This window comes from Mesoplodon mirus (genome assembly GCF_964341445.2).
Source record: "Mesoplodon mirus genome assembly, chromosome: 19".
Lineage (NCBI taxonomy): Eukaryota > Metazoa > Chordata > Mammalia > Artiodactyla > Ziphiidae > Mesoplodon > Mesoplodon mirus.
Window position 1 is genome coordinate 64,756,460 of NC_138995.1, and position 26,476 is coordinate 64,782,935.

Here is a 26,476-nt window from a genome sequence, read left to right on the forward strand (position 1 = left end):
CTGAGAGAGTACTACTTAAATGTTTTCTCTCACACACACAAGATGAATATATGACGTGATGATGTCTTAATTAGATAGATGGGGGGAATGGTTTCAATGTATACATATGTAAAATCAGCACGATGTACACATTGGTATCTTATAGTTTTATATTATAACTCAGTAAATCTGATTAAAAAATAAAATAACAAAATAAAACCATAAATAAGTCAACCCACCATACATGTCTTTTCTTTCTTTCTTTCTTTTTAATCTTTTGGCCGTGCAGCATGTGGGAGGATCTCAGTTGCCAGCCCCGGGATTGAATCCGCACCCCCTGCACTGGAAGTGCGGAGTTTTAACCACTAGACCGCCAGGGAAGTCCCCAGACATGTCTTTCTTGATCAAACTAACAAATATCAAATCTATTTGATACTTCCTACTTTTTTTTTTTTTGGTACGCGGGCCTCTCACTGCTGTGGCCTCTCCTGTTGCGGAGCACAGGCTCCGGACGCGCAGGCTCAGCGGCCATGGCTCACGGGCCCAGCCGCTCCGCGGCATGTGGGATCCTCTCGGACCGGGGCACGAACCCGTGTCCCCTGCATTGGCAGGCGGACTCTCAACCACTGCGCCACCAGGGAAGCCCGATACTTCCTACTTTTAAATTATCTGACAGATTTGTAGGAAGACCCTGATTTGTAGAATATGAATTATTCACTGAAATGAGGAATCCAAACTTATTCCGAATATTTCAGAGATTTGTATTCCCCAACTCATTTTATGGTACTAGAATAGCATTCTCATAAAACTTATTAAATTTAGCTGCACTTCCAGAATGTAGAACAAGTTAAAAGCATCTCAGTAATTCAAGAATGGTTTAGTATTAGAAAACACATTAATAGCATTCAATATACTAATGAATTATAAAACGTTTATCTTAATAAATGTAGAAAAAATAGATCCATTCACATTAGAAAACAACACCACAACTATGCAGAAAAAAATATATATCATTAAGTAGTCAAAATGTATCGAAGAAAACACTACAATCAACCAGCATTTTAGTAATAAAATCAGAAATTTTGGTTTAAAATTAGCAAGCAAACAAGGCTCTCATTATTGGTGCTTATATAAAATATAGTGCTTATATAAAATATATATATATATATAAAATATATTAGTGCTTATATAAAATATACATTCTAGCTGGTGCTATGACACAGACAATAATTAAAATAACTGGAAAACGATTTACAGACCTTTAATTTATATCAAAATGTACGATTATCTACATAGAAGAATTTCAAAAAATTACGTCATGAATATCTGGCATATTTACGACACTTCCTCAAGTTTGCCATGTTTAAGATTAGTATCCGGAAATAAATTACAGTTCTACAAATGAGAATCTTAACGGCATGAAGGAAATTTTAAAAAATATTTGCCTTATAACCAAGAAAAATTTACAAAAACTCCGGATAAAATGAACAAAATGTTTCGTTACATAATTTGCATTGCTGCCCCTGGCATCCTGGGAAAGATTTGTCATCCTAATTCATGGCCTGGATGCCTAATGGCGATCAGCTGCAGAACGCATCCCTACCATCCTTACGTTTGGCCCCTTTTAAGAGGGTCGAGTCACTGCTCTGGCCGTGGACAGGGAGGAAGGAGTCATTTCCTGGCGCCCTTTGAGGTGGACCCTGGCCTTTTTTCCCTGGAAACTGGGAACTACAGGATCCAGAGTGCCCTGCGTTGAAGGCTGCGTCGCTGAGCCAATGAAGACGCAGGAAAAGGGATTTTCGTTTGGGCACAACTCGTAGGGGACGGGACTTCCGGCCTCCTCCCCAAGACGACCACTTTTTTTTTTTTTTTTTTTTTTTTTTTTTTTTTTTTTTGCGGTACGCGGGACCGGGGCACGAACCCGTGTTCCCTGCATCGGCAGGCGTACTCTCAACCACTGCGCCACCAGGGAAATCCCCAAGGCAGGCATTTTAACTGCTCTGGTTCTGTTCAGCTCCGAAGCGCTGTGTCAGGACCGGAGTGACTGGAACGGGAGTTCCGGGAGGAGGCGCTGTCCCCGAGGCACGGAGGCGGATCTGAAGTTCGGCGACGCCGCCCGGGGTGCCCGGCGCCAGGCCCGGGAGACGGACCGCCGTGCCTGCGTCCCCCAGACTCCTCCGCCGCTCCCGGCCCCGCTCCACCCAGAGTCCGATGGCGGCGGCGCTGAGGACCCCGCCTCAGGTAAACGCTCGTCCTCCGGTCCCTCACCGTCCTCACTCCACCAGACACTAAAGCCCCGAGTGCGGGGCGCCTGCTCACGTGCCCGCAGCCCAGGCCACGGTGCCCAGGACAGCGGTCTGGGTGGGGCCCTGTTCATGACAGTGTGATGGCGCGCGGGAGAGGTCACAGGCGGAGGTACTGGCAGATGAAGGCTTGGAAATCGGCCTGAGGCGGGAGGATTCGGGAAACCTAGGGTCAGCCTTCTGCTTACAGGGAACAGTGTTAGCGGAATTAGGCCTGGTGGAACCGACTCAGGATTGTACTTTTTTTTTTTTTTTTTTTTGCGGTACTCGGGCCTCTCACTGCTGTGGCCTCTCCCGTTGCGGAGCACAGGCTCCGGACGCGCAGGCTCAGCGGCCGTGGCTCACGGGCCCAGCCGCTCCGCGGCATGTGGGATCTTCCCGGATCGGGGCACGAACCCGTGTCCTCTGCATCGGCAGGCGGACTCTGAACCACTGCGCCACCAGGGACGCCCCAGGATTGTACTTTATTGCGAGAATTCTAAAGGCCATGGGGAGTTTCGAATAAAGGAAGATAGTATCTCCCGTCAGAGGTTAGAGCATTCCCAAGAGCCGTTTAAAGGAAGAACTTAGTAGAGAGGGTTGATGAGGACATTGAGGTCCTAGGAGGTTGAATCTTTGTTCAGGGTCCCACAGCTGGTAAGAGGCAACACTGAGCATCGAGACCCAGAAGTTAGTCAGCCAGCCTGAGGTCACCTGGCTCCAAGGCCAGGCAGGAGTGCATACAGTGAGCCCCTCAAATCCCACCGTGAACGCATTCCTTTAGGGCTTGCCTCTTCACTCAGGTTCTCACGGTTAGAGAAGTGCCTATGGAACCTGCACAGGGAAGAAGAGGGTGTCCCATTGCCTCACCGGCCCTGCTCTCACCCCTATGTTCCCTGGAATTGTGGTGTCCTGAGATGGTTGATGCCATTTTTCCCCCTCCTTGAGTCTGGGGATGCAGAAAAACTCCAAGCCCAGTGTCCTAAGTCCCTGCTAGAATTATGTGGAGGTGTTCCCATTTCTGGCAACCATTGTAAACAGGTGTGTATGGTTAACCCAAGACATGGTACCGGGATGTGCAAATGCCTAGAGGTAAAATTGAGCTCAGGAATATTCAGGAACCACAGGTATCCTCTCTTTTCAGGTAGGAATAAATAGTAGGTGGTTTGGAGTCAGAAGGGGAACAACTGCCTGAGATGTCAGGTGTGTGTTCTAGAGGTTTGGCTCATGGTAGGGAGGTGATGTGACCAAGGCCTTAACAGGCTTCATTTGGGTTTAGAGTGGAAAACAGACTGTGGGCTTGAGAGAGGAAAAAGGACCATCATTGTAGAGGCTACTATCGTAGTCCAGGTGGGGGTTAATATAGAAGGGGCGTGCCTTAGGAAATGTGGTTGTCTTCTGGCTGCATGTTTTTAAAGGGGACAGCTAGATTTCTAACATGGGTGGTGAGGGAGTGAAACGCAGGGGTCAGTGATGACCCCTGGCTTTGCCCCTGTAGGGTTGGAAGCTGCATCAGTTGAGATGAGCAAGTTGGTAGTAGGTGTCATATTCACTGGGTTTAGCAGGAGCTTTTTTTGACCGTGTTAAGAGTCTCAGATATTTAAGACACCACTACATAAAGGCATCAAATGAACATCTAACATACAGGTTTGGAATTCTTGGGAGGAATTCAGGTTAGAGACATCCAGAATGCAACTAGAGTGTGGACCAAGGTGAATGACCTGTGGCTCACATTAGGAGAGGCAAGCTTTGGGTTGTGGTGGCAAAGCTTTTCGGGGCAGAGGTGTGGAGCGTGGGGGCAGAGGGTTGGGTCTCGTGCTTGTGTACCTGGGTGACGGGGTCAGCCTTCCTAAATGGAGGTAAATGGCCATGAAGGTTCGGTGTATGAGACAAGATAGTCTGGCAGGTGGCCAGGGCTTCCAAGAGAAGCGTGGACGTGAGACGGATGTAGAAGCAAGGGGTAATTCATGCACATGACACTCAGGCCAGAGCTGGTGCTTATTCACCACTAGATAGGCTCACCAAGATTTGGGAGGACTTTGGTAGGGCCTGGGGTGTTTCATTCAACCTGGTATATAGGGCCATGAGCAAATAAGGTCATCTGTGAGAATCACTAGGCTCGAGGAGCGCGAGTAATGGGGCTGGCGTTTGATTGAAGGTAAAGGGAGCAGAGATATACTGTCCTTGCCGAGGGACAGCAAGGGCAGCACCGAGGTAGCGTGGGGCTATGGGTAGCTGAGATCCACACGTGGTTCTATTCCTTCAATTGGGGGCAAGGATCAGAGTCATGCAGGAAGGCCTTCATAGATGACTTCTGATGCTGCCCTTGGGAATTGTGGGAGGTCTGTGGTCATACTGGGTCCTGTTTGACCTTACCAGTTGTGCTGTGGATGCTGTCTGCTGAGTTGTGGTGTAAGGCCTAAAGCCAATAAGATGTGCTTCCTTCGTGCTTGGTGAAACCTGGGTGCCCTCAAATGGCCTGAGTGCAAGTTCCTCTCCCCCGCCGTGTTCCTTCGGACAATGTCTCCTAGCCTAACAACCATGTTTACAAAGCAAACCAGGAGCTTCTTTGTAGCAGGTATCAGTTCCCTACCAGCCCTCAGAATTGTTCAGATAAGACAATCCCATCCTCCTTGGAACATCCCAACCCCTTCATCCTACAGAGGTTCCATCCCACAGCCTCTGTGTATGTTGTTTTTTCCCATGTACGCCCTTGTGGTGAGTGGTGTCCTATTCTCAGAGGTGTGAATTTATGTGATTAAGAAACTGATGTCAGTCTCATCGGTCCAGTCTCAGGTGTCATGTGTTAGGCCACCATCATAGCCCTGTGGTGGGGTTAGGAGGAACTGATTTAAATACAGGTAACGTGGGGAGGGGAGGGAGATGGCTGTGGTGTGGGAGAGTGAGGTGTTGGTGGCCATGGTCATGTGTGGCTGTGGGATACTGAGACTGAGGGATGTGCAGTTTAAGGAGTGATGTGTGCTTGAAGAGGAAACATGTCTGATGGTTCCAGGGCACTGCGTTGATAATTTCAGGACGATGGCCACACCAGGGGAGTTGCTTGTCAGGAGGGGGTGGATCCCTTTATGCCAGGCCTATAGCTGAGCTATATGTTCATCCACCTGCCTCTTGTTCCTGGTGGTTGTACCTAGTGATCAGTGGGCCCGTGGGGAGACAACCACACCATGGTGTCAGGGCCTGATTGATCCTCTGAGTTGGGAAGCTTGGGTGATGGATAGTCATAGGGTAGATGTGTGGGGAAATAGATTGTGACTTCTCAGAAGTGGACTGTTTGTGATTTTATCTGTCACCATCATGGCAGGTCAGTGTGAACTTTGAAGATGTAGCTGTGACCTTTTCCTGGGAGGAATGGGGTCTCCTTGATGAGACTCAAAGATACCTGTACTGTGATGTGATGCTGGAGAACTTGGCACATATAACCTCCCTGCGTAAGAACCTCAAACCTTCCCCCATGCCCTGAACTAGTCCCTGCCCTTTTCTTTTCCCCAGAGACAAGTCTGTCCTTTTCATGTCAGGACCATGGTCACTGCTTTTTTCCCCCAGTTCCCTAAGTTGTTGCTGTGGTTGGTTGGGCCGAGGTGTTTGCACTGCCATCTGTTCTCCTTGAAGAGGCCCCATATCTGCTTCTCTACAGCCTCCCCTGGAAGGATCCAGGGTCAGGACTCTTCCGTTCAGCCTAATGTATCCCAGCATACTTGCCCTCTTCCTTCTGGGTGATGTGATCCAGGGTCAGGACTCTTCCGTTCAGCCTAATGTATCCCAGCATACTTGCCCTCTTCCTTCTGGGTGATGTTGTCCATATGCACGTCACCCTTGCACCTCAGATTCTACTTCCTTCTTTTCACTGACATTTCCTCATGACTGCCTGTGCTGGGAATTGATTCTCTGATGTAGACCATGGACTTCTTGCAAGACCCCTTTCCAAAGTTCTCTTAATAGTATTTAGATGTTTTTCTCTGGTCTGTGATGTGATGAGCATGGGTCAGCTGCTCATAGGTGGTATCTTTCCCCTATTATTTTCATCATCCAGGTCCCATACACTTGTTCATTTTGGAAGTGGGGTGGAGAGCCCTTGTTTGTCCACAGGATGGATATGAATTCAGACTCAGCCAAATGGGCTCAAAGGGCTGCTGTACAGTAGCACTGTGGGAGTTTATGATAGTCCTGTGTTCAAGTGATACCAGAAATTTGTTATGTTTGACTAGTGTTTTGATGCTACTTTCAGTGGCCACACCTTACTTTTGCTTTTTCTGCCCCATTCTTAACAGTGCTGACTTGTCAATTCTGCACTGTGATTCTTCCACTTTTATTCCAGCCTGTGGCTAATCCTCACATCTCTAAACTCCCTATATCACCCACTTTTCTCACTGCTTTATCTGTGCATTGTCTAACGTTGGCCCATATATTTTCTATAATCAAATAGGTACCCATTCTTAAAATGTTCCTGACCAACAGCTGTTCTGTTGCAGTCCTGTTTTCTTGGGCCTGGAAATACCCATCTACATTACAGTCATGTGTTAGCAGCAGACAAGGTCCTGCTGACAGTTGTTTGTAACTAATTTTTTAACAGTCGACTTTAACTAATTTTTCACCCTGCCTCTCCTCCGTATGACACATCACATGGTTGTGTCTTTTCTCTCATGTGGTCTTCCCCCATCCTGTGGCCTTTATAGCCCAGTATTGCTAACAGCAATGTCATCAACTTGAACCCAACTCTGTGTTCTTGTAAATAATCACACAAACTCATTCATGTGTTTGTCAGACACACACTGGTGTGTGGGCTCCCCCCTCCCACTGAAGTCAACATGTACTTCACCAACATTTCTTGCTTTTAGGTTGTTGCCATGAAGTGGAGAATGAGAAGGCTTCTTTTGAGCAGTGTATTTCTGTTCAAAGAGTGTCACAGATCAGGAGTCCCAAGGCAAATCCATCCTTCAAAAAGGCCCACCCTTGTGAAATATGTGTCCAGATATTGAGAGACTTTTTGTACTTGAATGAATATCAAGGAACACATTCAAAGCAGAAATTACATAGGTGTGAGACATGTGGGAAACAATTGTATGTAAGCACAAACCTTCATCAGCATCAGAAGCAGTGCATCAGGGAGAAACCCTGCAGAAGAGATGTGGACAGAGCCTCATTTGTGAAGAACTGTAAGTGCCATGTGTCAGGGAAGCCATTAGTCTTCAGGGTGGTTGGGAAAGACTTCTTGGCCAGTTCTCAATTTCTCCAGCAATGGGCCACTCACACCTGGGAGAGGTCAAACAGCAGAACTGAGTGTGGGGTGGCCTTTCAGAGGGGAAAAACTTATCAAAACTGGGAAGAATGCACAAAAGCTTTCAGCCCCAAACACACACTTGTTCGGCACCAGAGACTCCTCACTAGAGAAAGATGTTTTATGTGTAACTGGTGTGAGAGAAGCTGTAATGTCAGTCAACATCAGAAAGTTTACAATGGAGAAAGAACTTTTGAACCTGGGGAACATGGGATATTATTTAACAGAAAGTCCAACCTCATTGAACACCAGAGAAGTAACACTAGAGATAGGCCTTATGAATGTACAGAATGTGGGAAATCATTTACTCAGTACTCCAACCTCTTTACACACAAGAGAGTTCACATGAAACAAAAGCCATATGAATGTGATGAATATGCAAAATCGTTTAGCCAAAGCTCTACCCTCCTTCAACATCGGAGAATTCACACTAGGGAAAGGCCTTATGAGTGCAATGAATGTGGTAGAACTTTTACGCAAAACTCTGTGCTCCTTCAGCATCAGAGACTTCACACTGGATCAAGGCCTTATGAATGCACTGAATGTGGAAAATCCTTTGCTGTAAACTCCAGACTCATTAAACATAGGAGAGTTCATACTGGAGAAATACCTTATAAATGCAGTGAATGTGGAAAAGCATTTTGCCAAAGCTCTTCACTCCTTCGACATCAGAGAGTTCACACTGGAGAAAGGCCTTATGAGCATGGGGAGTGTGGAAAATCATTTAGGCAAAAGCCCAACCTTATTCAACATTGGAGAGTCCATACTAGAGAAAGAGCTTATAAGTGTGGGAAATTACTTAGCAACAAGTCCCATCTCATTGAACACCAGAGAGTTCACACTGGAGAAAGGCCATATGAGTGTGGGGAATGTAGGAAATTCTTTAGCAAGGAATCCCACCTCATCAGAGAGTTCACACCAGGGAAAGGCCATATAAATGCAATGAAGGCAGGAAATCATTTAGCCAAAACTCTGCACTCCTTCAACATCAGAGAATTCACACTGGAGAAAGGCCTTAGGAGTGCACTGAATGTGGGAAATCCTTTGCTGATAATTCAGCCTTCATTAAACATAGGAGAATTCACACTGGAGAAAGGCCTTATGAGTGCAGTGAGTGTGAGAAAGCATTTGCCCAAAGTTCTTCAGTCCTTCGACATCAGAGAGTTCACTGGAGGAAACTGTTATAAGTAAAGAAAATTTGGAAAGTTGGTTAGCCCAAGCTCTGTTTTTCAACATCAGAGAACTCACGCCGGATCAAAGCCATACGAGTGCTGTGAATGTGGGAAATCCTTTGCTAAAAACTCCAGGTTTGGGGCTTCCCTGGTGGCGCAGTGGTTGAGAGTCCGCCTGCCGATGCAGGGGACGCGGGTTCGTGCCCCGGTCCGGGAAGATCCCACATGCCGCGGAGCAGCTGGGCCCTTGGGCCATGGCCGCTGGGCCTGCGCGTCCGGAGCCTGTGTTCCACAACGGGAAAGGCCACAACAGTGAGAGGTCCGCGTACCACAAAAAAAATAAATAAATAAATAAACAAAACAAACAAACAAACTCCAGGTTCATTAAACACAGGAGTGTTCACACTGCAGAAAGTCCTTATGTTGTAGGAAATGTTGGAAATCCTTTACCTAAAACTCCAGTCTCATAGAACACCATAATGTTCACATTGGTTAATGGGCTTATGGATGTGATAAGTGTGGGAAACCTTTAGCCAAAACTGTAGCCTCATTTCACACTGGAGAGTTCACAGCCTTCAGTCTTATTTCATTGGATACCACAAAGTTCACTTCAGAAAAAGAGTAGTTGTGCAGGGATGGATTGTTCAGTATAACACTGGGGAGATCCCATATGAGGGTGCTATCTGCCAATACACCCAATAAACCACTTAAATTCCAGGTTTATGGGGGCTTCAGTGCATTTCTTAACCTGCCCAGGGCCCTTACCAGATTTACATCGTTGCCAGTTCTATAGCAAAAGCCATTTCACCACTACTATGTGGCAGGTGCTCATGATGTGCATCATTGAACCACCCCAGCGAGTCCAGGGAAGGAGACCTTGATGTTGTCCTGTTGGTGGGAGCCTTTATAATCCTGAGCACTCATTCCTTTCTAATTCATTCGATGGGTTACATCACTGATCTGACCAATTCTTGGCCTAGAGGACTCTGCTGGTGACTTGCAACCGGGACTACTTTTTTCAGGGATGTTGTTGGTCTCACGTGACTGCTCTGTTGGGATTTTCCTGTGCTTCATGTCTCCAGCCCAGGAATAGCCTGCTTCCCACTGTACTGGCCTGTGTGAAAATGGAGGCTGTACTCTTTAAGCTCCTTTAATCTTGGGATTCTGTATGCTGTGGTGATTTGAAAGCAACCGAGTTGTGTCAACAGGGCTGAAGAGCTTTCTCGTGGGATCCCAAATTCTGTGCGCCTCAGAGGGAACAATATGGTGTAGCGTATACTTCTCTCTAGTTTTGTCCTAGTTGGCATTGCTGCCCAAGGCCTCCAAGAAAAGACTGCAGGGATGTGATCCTTATTTGTAACCTGGATGCCTTGGTATTTTGTTGGTTCAGAGGTCAATCTGTAGAGGGGCCGTTGTGATAACCTTTGGTGCTTCCTAAAGCAAGAAGAAATTGTCTTGTTCACGGGGAGTATTGCATTGTGTCCAGGTGGTACGGGAAATCTGTTTCCCAGATCTTGCATTGGAGCCATGTACCCTCATGTCCAGAATTCCAGATAGTGGTAACATAGGTTATATGATTGTACGGGCAGGGGAATCATTTGTTACAGGAACACTGGTTTTGTAGGGAGGGGAAGAGACTGCTACAAGCTTGTTGGAATGTGGCTGTTTTGAAGGGACCTCCACAATGTTCCAGTCCCTATAGCTATGAAGGGTGAGCAGGTACAGAAATTCTCATGGCCTCCAGAACTGTGTATTTTGCGTAGGGAGGCTGTTGTGAGAGGAAAAAATTATAAATATTCTGTGGATTCCTGTAGCATGTGTGTGTGTTCACCTCAAATCTCTTGCTGTGTAGGAAAATGAGGATAGTGAAGATGAGTTGTGCCCTTTGTAACCCAGCCTGCATTCCCATTGAATTTGGTGGAAATTGCCTTGTTGCTTCTGATATTTGCCACCACTAAGGCAAGGTATCCCTCCCAGACATGAGGAAAGAGTTGGTGGAGTCAGTAGAGGTTTGCCAAACTAATTTTCTGGAATTGTAGGAAATCTAGCTTTCTGTTTTGAATCATATTTTCAGAGCTTTAGTATGGTATGTGACATACAACAAACTGATTATATTTAAACTTAACATTTTGACAAGTTTTGACATTCATGTAAATCCATAAAACCACCACCACGGTCATAATAATGAGCCTCTCCATCATCCTCTGGTTTACTTCATGCCCTTTAATAATGTCTCCTTCTGTACTATCTCTGCTCTCCAGGCAAGCAGTGGTTTACTTTCCATTATAATAGATTAGCTTCCATTTTAGAATTGTATATGATTCTACTCATAAAATGTTTACACTTTTTTTCCTTTGAGTAGCCTCATGTGGCTTACTCATTTTGATAGCCATCAATGGTGCTTAAATGAGTAGTTTTTTTAAAATATTGCTTAGAAGTATGACAGTTTGTGGGTGTACCACTATTTGTTTATTCTTTTGTCTTTTTATGCATATTTGAGTTCTTTCCAGTTTCTGATTGTTGCAAATAAACCTGCTAAGATATTTGAATTTAGTTCTTCACATACATATGTTTCATTTATCTTGTGTTAATTTGGCGGGGTGGGGTGGGAGGTGGGGGCGGGTGCAATGCCTGAGTTACAGGGTAAGTGGGTAGATAACTTTTTAAGAAATTGCAAATTGTGATCTTTTGTATTCCTGCCAGCAGTGTATGAGACATACAGTTTTTCCATATCCTTGCCAGTAGTGGGTATGGTTAGTCTTTTAAAAGGTTGACCTTTTTAATAAGTCTGTAACTGTATCCCACTATGGTTTAGTTGCCTTTCCCTGATGTTGCATGATGTTGAGCATTTTTTCATTTGTTTACAGGCATACCTCAGAAATACGATGAGTTGGGTTTTAGACCACTGCAATAAAGCCAGTATCACAATAAAGCAAGTCACGTGAAGTTTTTGGTTTTCTAGTGCATGTAAAAGTAATGTTTACGCTATACTGTAGTCTTTTAGGTGTGCAATAGCATTATGTCTAAAAAAATACATACCTTGATTTAAAAATACTTTACTGCTAAAAATGTTGACTATCATCTGAGCCTTCAGCTAGTTGTAAGGTTTTTGCAGTAGTAACATCAGAGATCACAGATCACCATAAGAAATATAATAATGATGATAATGTTTGCAGTATTGCAAGAATTAACAAGATGTGACACAGACATGAAGCAAACAAATGCTGTTGGAAGCATGGCACCAGTAGACTTGCTCAATATAGAGTTGCCAGAAACCTTCAATTAAAAACAAACAAACAAACATCTGCAAAGTGCAGTAAAGCGGAGTGCAATAAAACAAAGTATGCCTGTATTTAACAGTTGTATGTTGTTTTTGGTAAAATATCTGTGCATATCTATTGCTTGTTTTTTAAAATGAATTTTGGGGGAATTTCCTGGGTCCAGTGGTTCGGACTCTGCATTTTCACTGCTGAGGGCCCAGGTTAGTTCTCTGGTCAGGGAACTAAGATCCCGCAATCCGCAGCCAAAAATAAATATATAAATAAAAAGAATTAAAAACAAAAAAAGAATTTTGGCAGTTTCTCTCTCTCTCTTTTTTTTTTTAAGGAGACAGGCTTATTATTTATTTTTATTTGGTTGCACCCAGTCTTAGTTGCAGCAGGTGGGCTCCTTAGTTGTGGTATGTGAACTCTTAGTTGTAGCATGCATGTGGGATCTAGTTCCCTGATCAGGGATCGAACCTGGCCTCCCCACATTGCGAGCACATAGTCTTATTTACTGCGCCACCAGGGAAATCCCAGCAGTTTCTTTTTTTCTAGCAATTAAGAAGATAGTGAAACAACAAAAACTTATGTTGGAACTTTATTCATTCTTCAGTAATGTGACTTCTTTGCTATAAAAATTATTGTTTTTGAATACAGGAGTATTTCATAAATATTTTGTGTACTGTACACAATGTAGCGGCCACATACAGCATCTACTTTTAAAGTTTAATCATTAACATTCTTGATCACTTCTTAGGTCTAGATATTCAGCACTGTCAAGCCATGATTTGTAGCTCTGAATAAATAGGCTTTGAGTGTTCTCATGTGGTTGGCCTTTATTTCCACAGGTCTTAGGACACATTCCACAAAATACCTGTAGTCAAAATTCTGTGTTATAAATTGATTTGAAATCGTTTTTGACTGTGATTACACAAGTATTTATTTCATACAGCATTTAATTTGTTGTATTTCATTTTCTATTTTAGGTTATTGACATTTTAGCAACTAATGGATCCACTTAAGAAGATACCCTTGACTAACATCTTTCAAGGAGGCATTGTTATTCTAAATTGCATTTGGAAGCCTCATCACACATGTATAGAAAGTGGGCCACTGGTTAATCAGAATTTCCTCCCCTCCCCTCCCCTCCCCGTAACACTTAGGGAAACTTGCTTTAGATAATTTATGAATAAGTTAAAACTTCCTCACTGGTGAATCTGCCTAAACCTTGCCCCTTTTCTTCTTATATCCCACCACCTTTCCTTTCTTTTTTTTCCTCTATTCTCCTAAGCTGGCTGAAGTAGCTCAGTGTCCTCTTTTTTTGGCCAGGCAGCACGGCATGCAGGATCTTAGTTCCCTCACCAGGGATCGAACCCGAGCCCCCTGCAGTGGAAGTGCGGAGTCCTAACCACTGGACTGCCAGGGAATTCCTGCTCAGTGTCCTTTGAATTTGCAATTTCCACATGGAGGAAGCCCTCCTCCATGGACATTCAACTTGGTTGTGTTCTAATCTCTGGCATTGTCAAAGACTTCCTAAATCCCAGGTTGGAAAAGAAAGCTTATTAGAACATTCATTTCTCTTCTGTACACACACAGTCCAGGGATCAGTCACTTCTTTTGACTGAGATGATAAAAATAGGAATATCGGCTGAAAAATCTCTTAGACGTTTCCTGAAAAGGATTTGAAGATTAATGGAACTTTATAGAGTTTAAGAGTTAAAAACAATACAACCAGGCTTCCCTGGTGGCACAGTGGTTGAGAGTCCGCCTGCTGATGCAGAGGACGCGGGTTCGTGCCCCGGTCCGGGAAGATCCCACATGCCGCGGAGCGGCTGGGCCCGTGAGCCATGGCCGCTGAGCCTGCCCGTCCGGAGCCTGTGCTCCGCAACGGGAGAGGCCACAACAGTGAGAGGCCCGTGTGCCACACAAAACAAAACAAAACAACAACAACAACAAAAATACAACCAAAAAAAAAGTCTTTGAAAAAGACACTGGAAAATGTAAGAAATTATACTAACCTAGTAAAGGAAAGAAATATTAGACTTCTGACGATTTCAGTGTAGTCAGCTCTTTACATTGCTAAACACAATCTTGCTCAAAGCTGTTTTCTCAAGGAAAATTCGAAAAAGTATAATTTTTAATAATGGCCTTGACTTCTAGGTTACCAGGTAAGAAGAAACAGGAAACTCTCAGAGCTTTTGCGTACTTCCAAGTGTCTCTAAACATTTGGTTTATGTATATAGATATTTATAAATTATATTTTTGAAAGTTTCTATAGTATCCCTACCAGGATGACTTTTTTTTTTTTTTCGGTACACGGGCCTCTCACTGTTGTGGCCTCTCCCGTTGCGGAGCACAGGCTCCGGACGCGCAGGCTCAGCGGCCATGGCTCACGGGCCCAGCCGCTCCGCGGCATGTGGGATCTTCCCGGACCGGGGCACGAACCCGCGTCCTCTGCATCGGCAGGCGGACTCTCAACCACTGCGCCACCAGGGAAGCCCCAGGATGACTTTTTGAACAAACAACAGTGATTTCATACTTTCAACTTTAAAACAGAACATACATCTTCTGCTACCATGGAAAAAAATTGTCACAGTACTGTAGTTTATAGAAGACTAAAATTTAATTTCTAAAGATTTGAAATTTACAAATATACTTCATTGGCTTTATGGGTCAGCTAAGTTAATATCTCCACAAATAATTGTATCTGCTCAGTTCAGCATCTTGACACAAAGTGTCCTTCATTCTCTCTCCACCCTCTACCTCAGTTTCCTGAATGCTCACACCCCTTCCCACTACTTGTCCTTCACATGTACTTTTCCCTGTCTTTGGAATATTCTTCTCAGCGCTCTACAGTTAGTAAGTCACCAAAGAATAAAAAAATATATATCTTCAGAGGATTTTCCCAGAGCTTTTAGACTCGGTCAGGTGCACTGGGGTGGTGGTATGACATCAGGCAGGGCCTGACTTTTCCGTGTCTCCTTATCCCGAGCTGTACGCGAGGGGAGCAAGGATAATGCTCATCCTCTGGAGCTGTTAACGACACGCAATGGGCCAGAGCGCATCAGATGTTTTGCACCCAGTTTGTGCTCACATGAATAGCATCTGCTGTTGGTTTGATTAGGCAGTCTTGGCGCAGACTCTTTACAAGGTCTTAACTTTGGATGAGTGCCTTCAGTAACCCAGACCTCCAGTTTTCTCATCATTAAAAAAGAAAAACATGAATTTGACAATAGAGGAATGCTTACCCTGCAGAATGGTGAAGATTGAAAGAGCTAATGTTTAACATGCTTAACACTAGTGTCTTACGAGTCTGTCTCTTCTGTATAGAATTGATGGTTTTCATGCAGGGAGCACCAGGGAAGTGCTCACTTGTGCCCAGGAGGCCCTTGTTAGGTCTAGGAAAGATAAGAGCCCCAGAGAGCAATTCCCAGGATGCTTTTTCATTCTGGTTTGTCACACAGGTGGAGAGGACTCCTCGTTTCTCATTACTGCTTTTATATGCCAGAGATCTGCCTTTTCAGGACATGGACCTTCTCAAAGAAGGAGCCTGGAAACAGGACCATGTTGGCTGTTGGAAATTATCAAGTTGTTTCCCAGTTGAGCTAGTGTTTTCCAAATCTTCCTGAAACACTTTCTTACTGGATTCAAGTGTCTGCCTTGCTTGTGACAGTTCCCACCTTACATTCCTTTAGGGTCTGAATCTGCAATTCCTTTCAGTATAGCAAAGTGTGGAGGCTACTGAAGGACTTCAAAGTATTGTTCTCTCTCAATGCTCCTCTTTCTATCACAGATTTAAAAAGTTTTCTTAGTTTTCAACTAGGAGACTCTGTATAGCTTTGAGCTTCCCCTCCCTGCAAAAAAAAAAAAACACCCCAAACCCTAAATTATTTCTTACACCAATCTAGGAAACAAGAGTCCACTTCAAGAGGCAAAGAGCTTATTTGAGATCAAAGAATTGCAGTTTGGGGCACACAGGTTTAGGTAGAAACCCAATTATTGTCTCAATTACAGGAGAGGGGTTTTTATGGCAAAAAGAGGAAGATGAGGTAAGTTGTGCAAGATGTAATTGAGGGACTTCCCTGGTGGTCCAGTGATTAAGACTCTGCGCTCCCAATGCAGGGGACATGGGTTTGATCCCCGGTCGGGGAACTAGATCCCACATGCTGCAACTAAAAAAGAAAAGAAAGATCCTGCATGCGGCAATGAAGATCCCGCGTGCCATAACTAAGACCTGGCGCAGCCAAATATGTTTATTTATTTTTTATTTATTTACTTATTTAAAAAATGGATGAGGGAATTGATCGGATGCTGTGTTCATTGGTAAAAAGATGAGCTAAAGCTAGGTTTGTACTTCATTGATTACGGGTGAAGTGTTGACCTGAAACGAATAGACTGCCAGATATTTCTCCAGCAAAGATGGGTTTATTTGGGATCAGCTGAGAATTGCAGAGAATCTGCAACCATGGTGAGCCACCTGCAAGTCCCTACCCAGCAAGGGAAGGAGAATGCTTTTACAGTAAAGAACAGGAAGTTGGGAGGGCTGTGCAGTAAACAGAGTCTGAGGCTTGTCATTGGCTGAGTCCTTGACAGGAAAGAAGAGCAGTCTTTCTTCTTCCTCTTGGGTTCTGCTATCAGTGCAGGTCAAGAGAGCTCCCCCTTCTGGTCTCCCAACTCTATTTAATTGAAGTTTCGGTTTTTATTTTATTTTTTAAAATTTTTGGCTGCGTTGGGTCTTCGTTGCTGCGTGCAGGCTTTCTCTAGTTGTGGTGCGCAGGTTTCACATTGCGGTGGCTTCTCTTGTTGCGGAGCACAGGCTCTAGGCTCAAGGGCTTCAGTAGTTGCAGCATGTGGGCTCAGTAGTTGTGGCTCTTGGGCTTTAGAGCACGGGCTCAGTAGTTGTGGTGCACGGGCTTAGTTTCTCTGCGGCATGTGGGATCTTCCCAGACCAGACCTCGAACCCGTGTCCCCTGCACTGGCAGGCGGATTCTTAACCACTGCGCCACCAGGGAAGTCCAAATATTCTGTTTATTAATTTTTCACATTCTCCTCCCTTCCTCCCCACCCCCGTTGCTGCGCCAGGAGGGTTGTGGGATCCTAGTTCCCAGACCAGAGACCGAACCAGGCCCTTGACTGTGAAAGCGCCGAGTCCTAACCACTGGACTGCCCGGAAATTCCCTCCGTCCCTGTTGATCAGGATCTTTCTCTGAGTGAATCACTGATCATGAGTCAGGTTTTCCAGTTTCAGTGGCTTTTTGTTCCTCTATGTCAGGAAAGACATTTCCTGGGTGCATTGTCTGAAGTCCAAGGAAAAGTGCACAGATTAGAAACCTATTAAGGTCACATTCAAGTCTTAGGCACTTTTATTTATTTATTTTTAATTTTTATTTTATTTTTTTAAAAGTCTTTTTATTTTAAGAAAAAAATTTAGTCAACAAAAAAATTTAACAAGTTTCACTTAGCAAAATACACCCAAAAGGAAATCACATTACAAAGAAAGTTTTAAGTCAAGGCCTCACCAATTCCTACAGTATTAGTAATGTGTCTTAATTTTCAAAACTAACTTTTAAAAAGCTTAAACTTAACCTAAAAGATTTTAAATGAAAATAAACTAGAATGAACAAACATGAGGAATGTTCCTCTTTGAATTAGGGATCTAGCACCTTGAGTTTTCCAAAAAAGCACACCTCCCCAATGTGTTCACGATGATGTGGTGTAAAAGATCCACATTTAATGTACTTAAAACTACTTTAACTCAGATAACATCACTCCAGAAAGTACACTACCAAAATGTTGAGAAAAGCTGAAAATGGTTTTAGTTTACTCAATATAACATGCTAGAAGAAAGTTTGCATGACAAAACACTGAAGAGGTAATTTTTTAATCCAGATTTTACAAACTCATGTTGCAAAATGGGTCCCACAGCTTCCTCTAGAGTAATAACTGCTTTTCACTGCTTGTTGGCTGCCTGTGAAAATTTGATTGAAAATAACTCAAAAGCTACTACAAAACTAGTCATATCCACTCATGCTGTTCTGGCCACCATAGCCAGCCGCCCCATAACAGCCACTCACGGACTGGCTCTCAAGGCCACTGTAAGTGGACTGGGTTGACACCCCTATGCCTTGAATCATCTGGCTGCTATATGCCCAGTTGCTGGACCCTGTCGTGGAATTCAAGAAAAGTTCTATGTATCTGTGCTGCATGTTGGCCCTGTCTTTGGACATGGCCGCCACAGCTTCTTCGTGAGTGGCAAATTCGACATCAGCTTTGCCGGTCACTCTTCCATCAGGGCCAATCTCAATATGGACTCTCACTGGGTTGAGTGGAGAGAAGAAGTTGTAAATGTCATTCTCCGTGGCTTTGTAGGGCAGCCCCCTCATGTGGACGCAGTGTCCAGTGGTGCTCTGGACAGTGAACTCGCCATCTCCATACCTTTGGTCATACATCCCAGAGAGACAGTAACTGAGGTCTCTTCCAAACATGTCGGTGGTGAAGCCGTAGCCATCGCTGAGGCCACTGTACTCCTCATAGCCCCCATAGCCTGCACTGTAGGCACCAGACCTCATCCTCTCCAGGCCTGCTTGCTTGACAATGCCGATATACCTCCTGGCTGTGCCAGGCCGGTCATAGGGCCCCGGCTGCTGCACTGACATGAACTTCAGAGGGGGATCCGAGTATGACCTAACTTCTTCCTGACTGCTCTTGAACACCTCAATATACCTGTGCCCTATTCTCTCCTTGTGCTTCCCTAGAGCCTTCTCAGCTAACTCCTGTGAGGCAAACTGCACAAAGGCTTCCCCTGTAATCTTGCCCTCGGGGTCCACAGGCAATGTGATCCCGTTTGGCACGATTTCCAACCCTGAGAAGAACTGAATGATTTCTTCCTTGGTGCATCCAAACGGGAGTCCTCGAAGTCGCACGAAACCACCATTGGCGGTGTCAGCACTGTTTGGACCGCTATGCTTCAACATCCAATCCATCTCGGTTCTGTGGGACTTGAACACCTCAATGTACCGATGTCCCATGCTTTCCCTGTCTTTTTTAAGGGCCATCTTTACATCATCTTCTGATTCAAGTTCAACAAAAGCCTCACCACTCTGCCTGCCTTCTCTAGTGTAGATAAAATGAACGCCTGCGACGCCATCATGAACTGTGCAGTCGGAGAGGAAATTCTGCACATCCTCAACAGAGCAGGACCAGGGCAGGCCACGGAGCTTGACTACAAAGCCTTCACCTCCCTCCGGGCCCAACATCATGGACACTTGACAGAGCAGACGTCATACAAACTTGGATGCGGCTTTTTGTGGCTTAAAGAACAGCGGGGGATGCCCACAGTCGAAGACAGTCCAGGCAGGAACGAACTGTCCTCGGGCTCCAAGTCTCCACGCCCCCGCTTTTCTTCACCTCTGGCACCTCGGTCGTCCCTCTGAGCACCTAGAGGAGGGTGGAAGGCGGGGGACTTGGCAGTTGTAGCTGAGGCAGTTAGGGCTTGTTTACCATCACTATGGAAACCCCGGGCAGCGCGCCCCGGGAGAGGGCCCCCCCGGCCCCCCCGGAGAGGCTGGGTCAGGCGCGCGCGGCGGGCCCGAGGCCACAACTCCCGTCCGTCGTGCGCACGCCGCGCTTCCGGAAGACCTTCGGCTCTCGGAGTGCCCTGCCCTCCCTCGGCCCTGCGCCCTAGCACCCAGGAACAGCAGCCCCAGGAACCCGTGCCCCCGGCCCGCTCCCGGCTGCCAGCGTAACCGCGGCCCCCTTAGGCACTTTTTAACTGAAGTCCATGTTATCAAGATCATAAACATTGGAAATCTTATGAAGCATTATCCTACCACCGAAGGGTTGGTGGCAAACTTCTAACAGGCCTGGTGCACATATCTTGGGAAAGCGGTCTCATCGGATGTTCTCTGCTTCAATTCTGGGAAATCTTTCCTCTCAGGTCACCACTGATGTGCAGATCCAGTCAGGGTTCAGCACTTTCTTGAGGTGTCATGTGAATCCGAGAGTCTGTTCCTTGGAGTTTGGTGGCACAAGGGCTGGGTAGCAGTACTTGATAGGGGCCTTCCCAGCCAGGTTGAAGAGCATTCTTCTGGAGGTGTCTTTTCCAACAAATGAAATTTCCAGGTTGCAAAATGTGATGCTTAAGATATTTGTCTCCTGAGGGCACACTGTGAAAAGATTGCTCTGCCAAAACATGGTTATTTTTAATAGAAGCAATCAGGCCTTTGCTAAATTGGAGTATCTCTTATCAGTTGTGGGTCAAAAGAAGCAGGAGCCAAGTGAATTGTGCCTCCTGTGACTATCTCAGAGGGTGAGAGTTTATGAGACCCAGAGTGAGGGATCTGAGATTTAGAAGGACCAATGGCAATGCTTTTGGCCACGGTGTCTGCAGGGCCTCTACAAATCTTGCCAACTGAGTTTTAATAAAGCTGTTAGTGCATTTGACTAACTCAGAGAATTGAGAGCAGTAAGCACAGTGAAAGTATTGTACAGCTGACCAAACAGCAGACATGTTGAAGCACCTGACCAGTAAACTTGTTCCTCAATCACTATGAAGTTCTAGAGGAGTTCCCCAGGTAGGGATAATCTTTTCCAAAAAGACATTAGCCACAGAAGAGGTCGTAGCCTGTCTGCAAGGGGAGGATTCAATCCAGTGTAAACACAGACAGATCATAACTAAAACATACTAATGTCTGTTAGATGGAGGAAGTGGTATGAAATCCTTTTTTTTTTTTTTTTCCCCAGTTGACAGCGTGAAGGAGTTGTTACATTTTGTGGATCAGCATTATCAGCTTCCTGAGGAACCTTTGCTAAAATGGATTATGAGAGTACATAATTTGGGGGCTATGTGTTTGGTTTCAAGTGCTGCAGAGTGGAAGAGCGTGTTTGGGTTACAGCAGGACCCACAGGTCACTATGAAATAATCACAGATGTCTATATGTGATCCAGACACACAGGAGGTTGTTGCTGAGGGAACAGCCAGCCTGGTGGACGGATAAAAGCCACTGTAAAGTCTGTTTAGCCTGAGAAGGGGGAAGGTCCATCTCCCCCAGTGAATGCCAGGTGGAGCATCCCAGGCGAGGCCCATGCTATGCTTTGTATGCAAGCCGTGTGGGACTGGCTTTATGATGATGGGGATACTCACCGGCTGAATATGCCCATTACCCAGGTCATGGTAAATGCCGTAGTTCAAGGAGCTCCTTTCACATGGGCACCCCATATGATCTTGTTGCAAAAACCGAAAACAGTTCAGGGAAACCTTATGGAAATGCTTGCTGTCTCAGTTTCCCTTCATGGGTATTATAAATGCTGATAAAAACATTATATTAATTAATAAGAGATTGAGAAGAGTCCCTTGACTCTCCCCTAGGCCTCTTCCCAGTCTCTTATTAATTAACAATGTTTTTATCAGCGTCAAGGGACTCTCCCCAAGAAGGTGAAAATATTTTTAAAGTTTTTAAGAAATGAGGTGAATAAAGGAAATACTAATATGAGCGAAACGAAGAGGAAATGTAAAGGAACGAGTAATATGACTTGTCCTAGCAGTTTGGAAATCTATAGATGGCTATTAAGAAATGGGATGACTCTAGGGAATTCCCTGGTGGTCCAGTGGTTAGGACTACGTGCTCTCACTGCCAAGGGCCCAGGTTCAAACCCTGGTCAGGGAACTAAGATCCCACAAGCCAAGCGGCATGGCCAAAAAGAAATGGGTTGAATCTAGCAGATATTGATGGGGTTGAGAAAAAAGTTTCAATCCAGCACTACTGAGCAGGCCAAATGGACCCCCTGCTGGAACTCAACATTAAATGGCCCCAAACGAGTCTGCTCTATCTACCCCAGTTTGGAGACATTAAAAAACCTGAAAGCCAAGAGTACTATAAGTAACCTGACCAGCAGTCACTTGGGGGCAGTGGTTAGGAAGATTAGTCAAGGTAAGGGGCAGGGTCCCTTGGCTTCACCCTTTACTGTGGACCCAAAGCCTTTTGCACAAGAGTGGGTAAAATGGTCAGAGTGGAAAAGATAAAACAGGAGGGAAGGGGGTAGGGCACAATTTTAAACGAATAACATAACCATTGAGGACATGACAAACACTTGTTAGAACCGACTAGGTCCAAGATGGTGGAAGCCTCCACTTCCAGTAGACCTTGAACCTCATTATACACTCGTTGTAATACATTGACATGCTAAATGACATACCCATAGGCACCGTGACAATTCTGAGGCCGACCATAAAAGTCCAAAAGGTGGGTGGTGGCCCAATTCCTGGGAATCCTCACCTTCCTCAAAATAGTTCGAGTAATCCTCCCACTCATTAGCCTATGAAATTACCAAGCCCATGAAAACTAACCACCCTGTATTTTGGGGCCACTCTCAAGACTTTTGAGACGGACCATATTCTGTCTATGGAATATGTATCTCTCTAAATAAATCCACTTCTTACATATCACTTTGTCTTTCACTAAATTCTTTATGCGAAGAGACATAAAGAACCTGAGCTTCATTAAGTCCTGAAACAAAGTGTGCGATTTCAATTAAAAGACAGTGGCTTGAAGTCCTATCTGGGTTGTGCAGTTTCAAAGAGAAGTTTCCAGGATATAAAGTTTTGTCGACTTTACCTCAGTGTTTAATGGAAATGGATATTATGTCTGGCTGGGAAATACTTCCCTTACCTAGAATTGTAAAAACAAAATCTGGATGAAGTCCTCATAGAGACGATGGTTTGTGAAAGGAAAATCAAAATGGAGTCTCTGTTGCTAAGAGACCTCTCTAAAATGGAGCCAGGAGGCCATTAAGGACTTATGACTTATGCATGTCTCAGCCTGGATGGAATCTGACCTTTTGACCACTCATTGCCCTAATGAAGGCATCCAGAACGTTTGCCAGAAACTCAAGTTACTTATCGGACCCTTACCCCAAAACAAGTAATGATTCTTTTCAGGACAGGTATCTCCAGACTCGGGTCAGAGTCTGACACAATTCTCACCAGGCAACTTTTAACAACCTTATGGCTTTTTGTCTTTATAAGCCCCTGACTCCTTCTATTCCCCACTCTTTTTCTCTTGTTGCTGAATGCAAGTTCCTGTGCCCAACGCACAGTGAGGCCAAGCAAACCAAAACATTGGAGTTTGGAGCAGAGAAAGGTTTATTGCAGGGCCAAGCAAAGAGAATAGGTGGCTTGTGCTCAAAACCCCCCAAATCCCTGATGTTTTTGGAGGAGAACTTTTTTCTTTTAAACTTTTTATTTTATATTGGAGTATAACCGATTAACAAGGTTGTGATAAATTCAGGTGAACAGCAAAGGGACTGAGCCATGAATATACATGCATCCATTCTCCCCCAAACTCCCCTCCCATGCAGCCTGCCACATAACATTGAGCAGAGTTCCCTGTGATATACAGTAGGTCCTTGTTGGTTATCCATTTTAAATATAGCAGTGTGTACATGTCAATCCCAAACTCCCGGGGGAGAAGTTTTTATAGGCAAAATTGGGGGTGAGAGCCGCAGGGTGTGTGACTTTCTTCTGACTGGTTGGTAGTGAGGTAACAGGGTGGGAACCTGTGCTCAACCTGAAGTTGCCACCTTCCACCTGGGTGAGGGCCTTAGTTGCTGCAGAAGAACTCAAAGATACTGAGTTCTGCAGCATTATGCAGGATTATGTATATCCCTTGAGCAGCAACCAGGATCTTGCTGCATTGCCACACTTGTTTGTTGACGGCTCTTCCTTTGTTTCTGCATCCCCTCACTTCCCTGATTAGCAACTGTTTGAATCTGTTCTTTGGAACTCAGGGAATGTCTAGGAGGCTGAAGGAAGCCTATCTCCTACAAATAAGAAACAGGGGGCAAAAAGGGTCCTGATTGGTTTCAGTACCTTGCCCTATGCATTTCTTCCATTTGGCTGTTCATTGGTATACTTTATCCTATCCTTCAGTAAAGTGGTAAACATAAGTAATGTTTCCCTGTGTTCTGTGAGCCACTCTAGCAAATAATTTGATCCAAAGGGGAGGAGGTCATGGGAACCTCCAATTTGTAGCCAAGTTGGAGAGAAGTTGTGGGTAACTTGGGGACCTACTACTTGAGATTGGCATCTGAAGTGAGCCGCAGTCTCTGGACTGATGTGGTCATAGACTTTTTTCAAGAAGAATGTCAAAGGCCAGATTCTGCTCACAGAGATTTATACATGGATGTGACTTGCAGTAATATGAGAACCTGTTGTTTCTAATTTTCTGCCACTCTGAATTGCCAGGGAACCTCCTAGGTAAATGCCCTAAGTTCTGTTCCATGTTCCCAAGGAAACAGGCAGCTCCACTTTGCTACTTCTGAAGCTTATCTTCCCATTTCAATAATATCTTTCAATTTTCCCTCTAATCCTTCTTGTGATGGCCTCTCCTCCCTGAGGACTGTAACTGTTTCATAGCACTAAGGCAGATGTGACCATCTTACTGAAGGAAGGGAAGGAGGCTTAGATGCTGGCAGAAAAACCTGTCAAAAGGTATGTTTCTGGGTAAGTTGTGGTGAATTAGCCCAAGTAAGTCTTTGTAGAAAAGATCCTTGTAGGAAGTGTGAAGACGTTTTAGGATATTGTAGGGATACTCTATTCTAGGATCCCAGATGAAAAGGAAGTTGAGGGATCTTCAGCATAGGCTCCAAAAGGACCATTCCTCTATCTCCATTTATTATCTGTCTATATCTGTTATGGTGTCACCAGAAGAGGGACCCCTTTCAGGGTCTGAGAGTGGGGTCTTGTCTAACACCCAGAAATGAATTGTCCGAGGAGACACACGTACTGACAAAGCAAAAGACTTTATTGGGAAGGGGCGCCCGGGAGGAGAACAGCAGGGTGAGGGATCCCAGGAGAACCACTCTGCCATGTGGCTCCCAGTCTCAGGTATTATGGTGATGGGGTTAGCTTTCCAGGTTGTCTCTGGCCAGTCATCTTGCTCGTGCCCATATTTGGTCTGGCTCAGGGTCCTTCCTGGTGGCACGTGTATCTCTCAGCCAAGATGGATTCCTGCGTGAGGGTTTCTGGGAAATTGGCAGGACATATGGACTGGCATCTCCTCCCTCCTTTAGGCCCCTTCTGAATTCTTCTGTTTAGTTTTTTTTTTTTTAACATCTTTATTGGAGTATAATTGCTTTACAATGGTGTGTTAGTTTCTGCTTTATAACAAAGTGAATCAGCTATAGTATACGTATATCCCCATATGTCCTCCCTCTTGCGTCTCCCTCCCACCCTCCTTATCCCACCCCTCTAGGTGGTCAAAGCACCGAGCTTTCTGGTTAGTTTTACAAGACATAATCTGGGCTGGCGTCTCCTCTCTCTCCCTTTTTTTTTTTTTTTTTTTTTTTGGTCACGCCCGGAGGCAGATGGGATCTTACTTCTCCACCCACGCCCCCTGCATTGGAAGTGCAGAGTTTCAACCACTGGACCATCAGGGAAGTCCCCTCCTCCCTCCTTCTGGCCTCTCCTGATTTTTGGCAGCAGCACCATGTTCCTTATCAGGACCTCCTGCCATGAGACAACTCCTGCATGCCTGGCCAAGGCGGGCAGTTTCGGTCAATGGTTCCCTAGCAATGGCATCTTCTTTAAGGTGGAGGTGTTTACCATCATAACAATTTACATAGGTACTTTATTTATTTTTTTGCGGGCCTCTCACTGTTGTGGCCTCTCCCATTGCAGAGCACAGGCTCCGGATGCACAGGCTCAGCGGCCATGGCTCACGGGCCCAGCCGCTCCGCGGCATGTGGGATCTTCCCGGACTGGGGCACGAACCCGCGTCCCCTGCGTCGGCAGGCGGACTCTCAACCACTGCGCCACCAGGGAAGCCCCGTAGTTTATTTTTTTAATGGCAAATCATTCTTCTTAAGTTCGGTGAAGGTAAATATAGTACTGGGTTTTGGCTAAGAAAAGCTGTCAATTAGGTTGAAAAACACTTTTCCTCTACAGCTGAGCTTCAGGGACCCGATACGACCCTGCGTGTTAGAGGACATGAAGAGCACACGCAGTGGTTTCCAGGGACAGTACTGCCAGTACCCCATAAATGACTGAATGCGCCCACAGACCCTGAATGAAAGCCGATGTCTCGGTCTTTGTGTGCCCTAGGGGCACTCACATGATTTTGTTGGCACTCCTATCGTGTTTCCTTAATGCAGCACTATAAATTGCCCATCTTAAGCCGATCAAAATGGCAGTAAATTCATGGTAGTTGTAGGTTGCAGAGCCAAGGCAGTTAGACAAAGTGTGACCTCTTCACATGAATATAGGCTCAAAATGGTGGTTCTGAATCTAGAACGCCTTCCTCTCTTTCTGAGTCTACCATTTTTCACATTTAACATATTCCCTTATCACTCTCTGTTTATGCCTCTGTGCTTGGACTCTATTCTCTCTGGTGTGTTTAATTATCATTGAAATGTCTGAGTGGAGGGGGGCTTTATTTTTGTCCCATTCTCTAACTTCCAGCATAGAAGTTTATTATCAAGAAATATAGG

At 45.2% G+C, this 26,476-nt stretch overlaps 3 protein-coding genes across 3 annotated transcripts in view; 2 read left to right on the forward strand and 1 right to left on the reverse strand.

The window, feature by feature from the left end:
• Positions 1-1,628: 1,628 nt before the first annotated feature.
• LOC309794609 (uncharacterized protein) overlaps positions 1,629-26,476 on the forward strand; it is a 40,246-nt gene continuing 15,398 nt past the window's right edge. The window contains exon 1 of the mRNA XM_082606313.1: positions 1,629-2,220. The gene's annotated coding sequence lies outside the window, so the exon portion shown is untranslated. The remainder of the gene's footprint in view (positions 2,221-26,476) is intronic.
• Positions 5,577-9,506, forward strand: LOC309794848 (uncharacterized protein; the record flags this gene model as incomplete). Its single annotated transcript, XM_082606719.1, has 3 exons — positions 5,577-5,583; positions 7,118-8,864; positions 9,109-9,506. The coding sequence occupies 2 exons, from the start codon at positions 5,577-5,579 to the stop codon at positions 8,746-8,748; spliced, it is 1,638 nt and encodes a 545-aa protein (XP_082462845.1). The 3' UTR covers positions 8,749-8,864; positions 9,109-9,506.
• Positions 17,858-19,405, reverse strand: LOC309795357 (heterogeneous nuclear ribonucleoprotein F-like). Its single transcript, XM_082607636.1, has one exon. It carries the CDS (start codon positions 19,249-19,251, stop codon positions 18,004-18,006), a length of 1,248 nt encoding a protein of 415 aa, XP_082463762.1. The 5' UTR covers positions 19,252-19,405; the 3' UTR covers positions 17,858-18,003.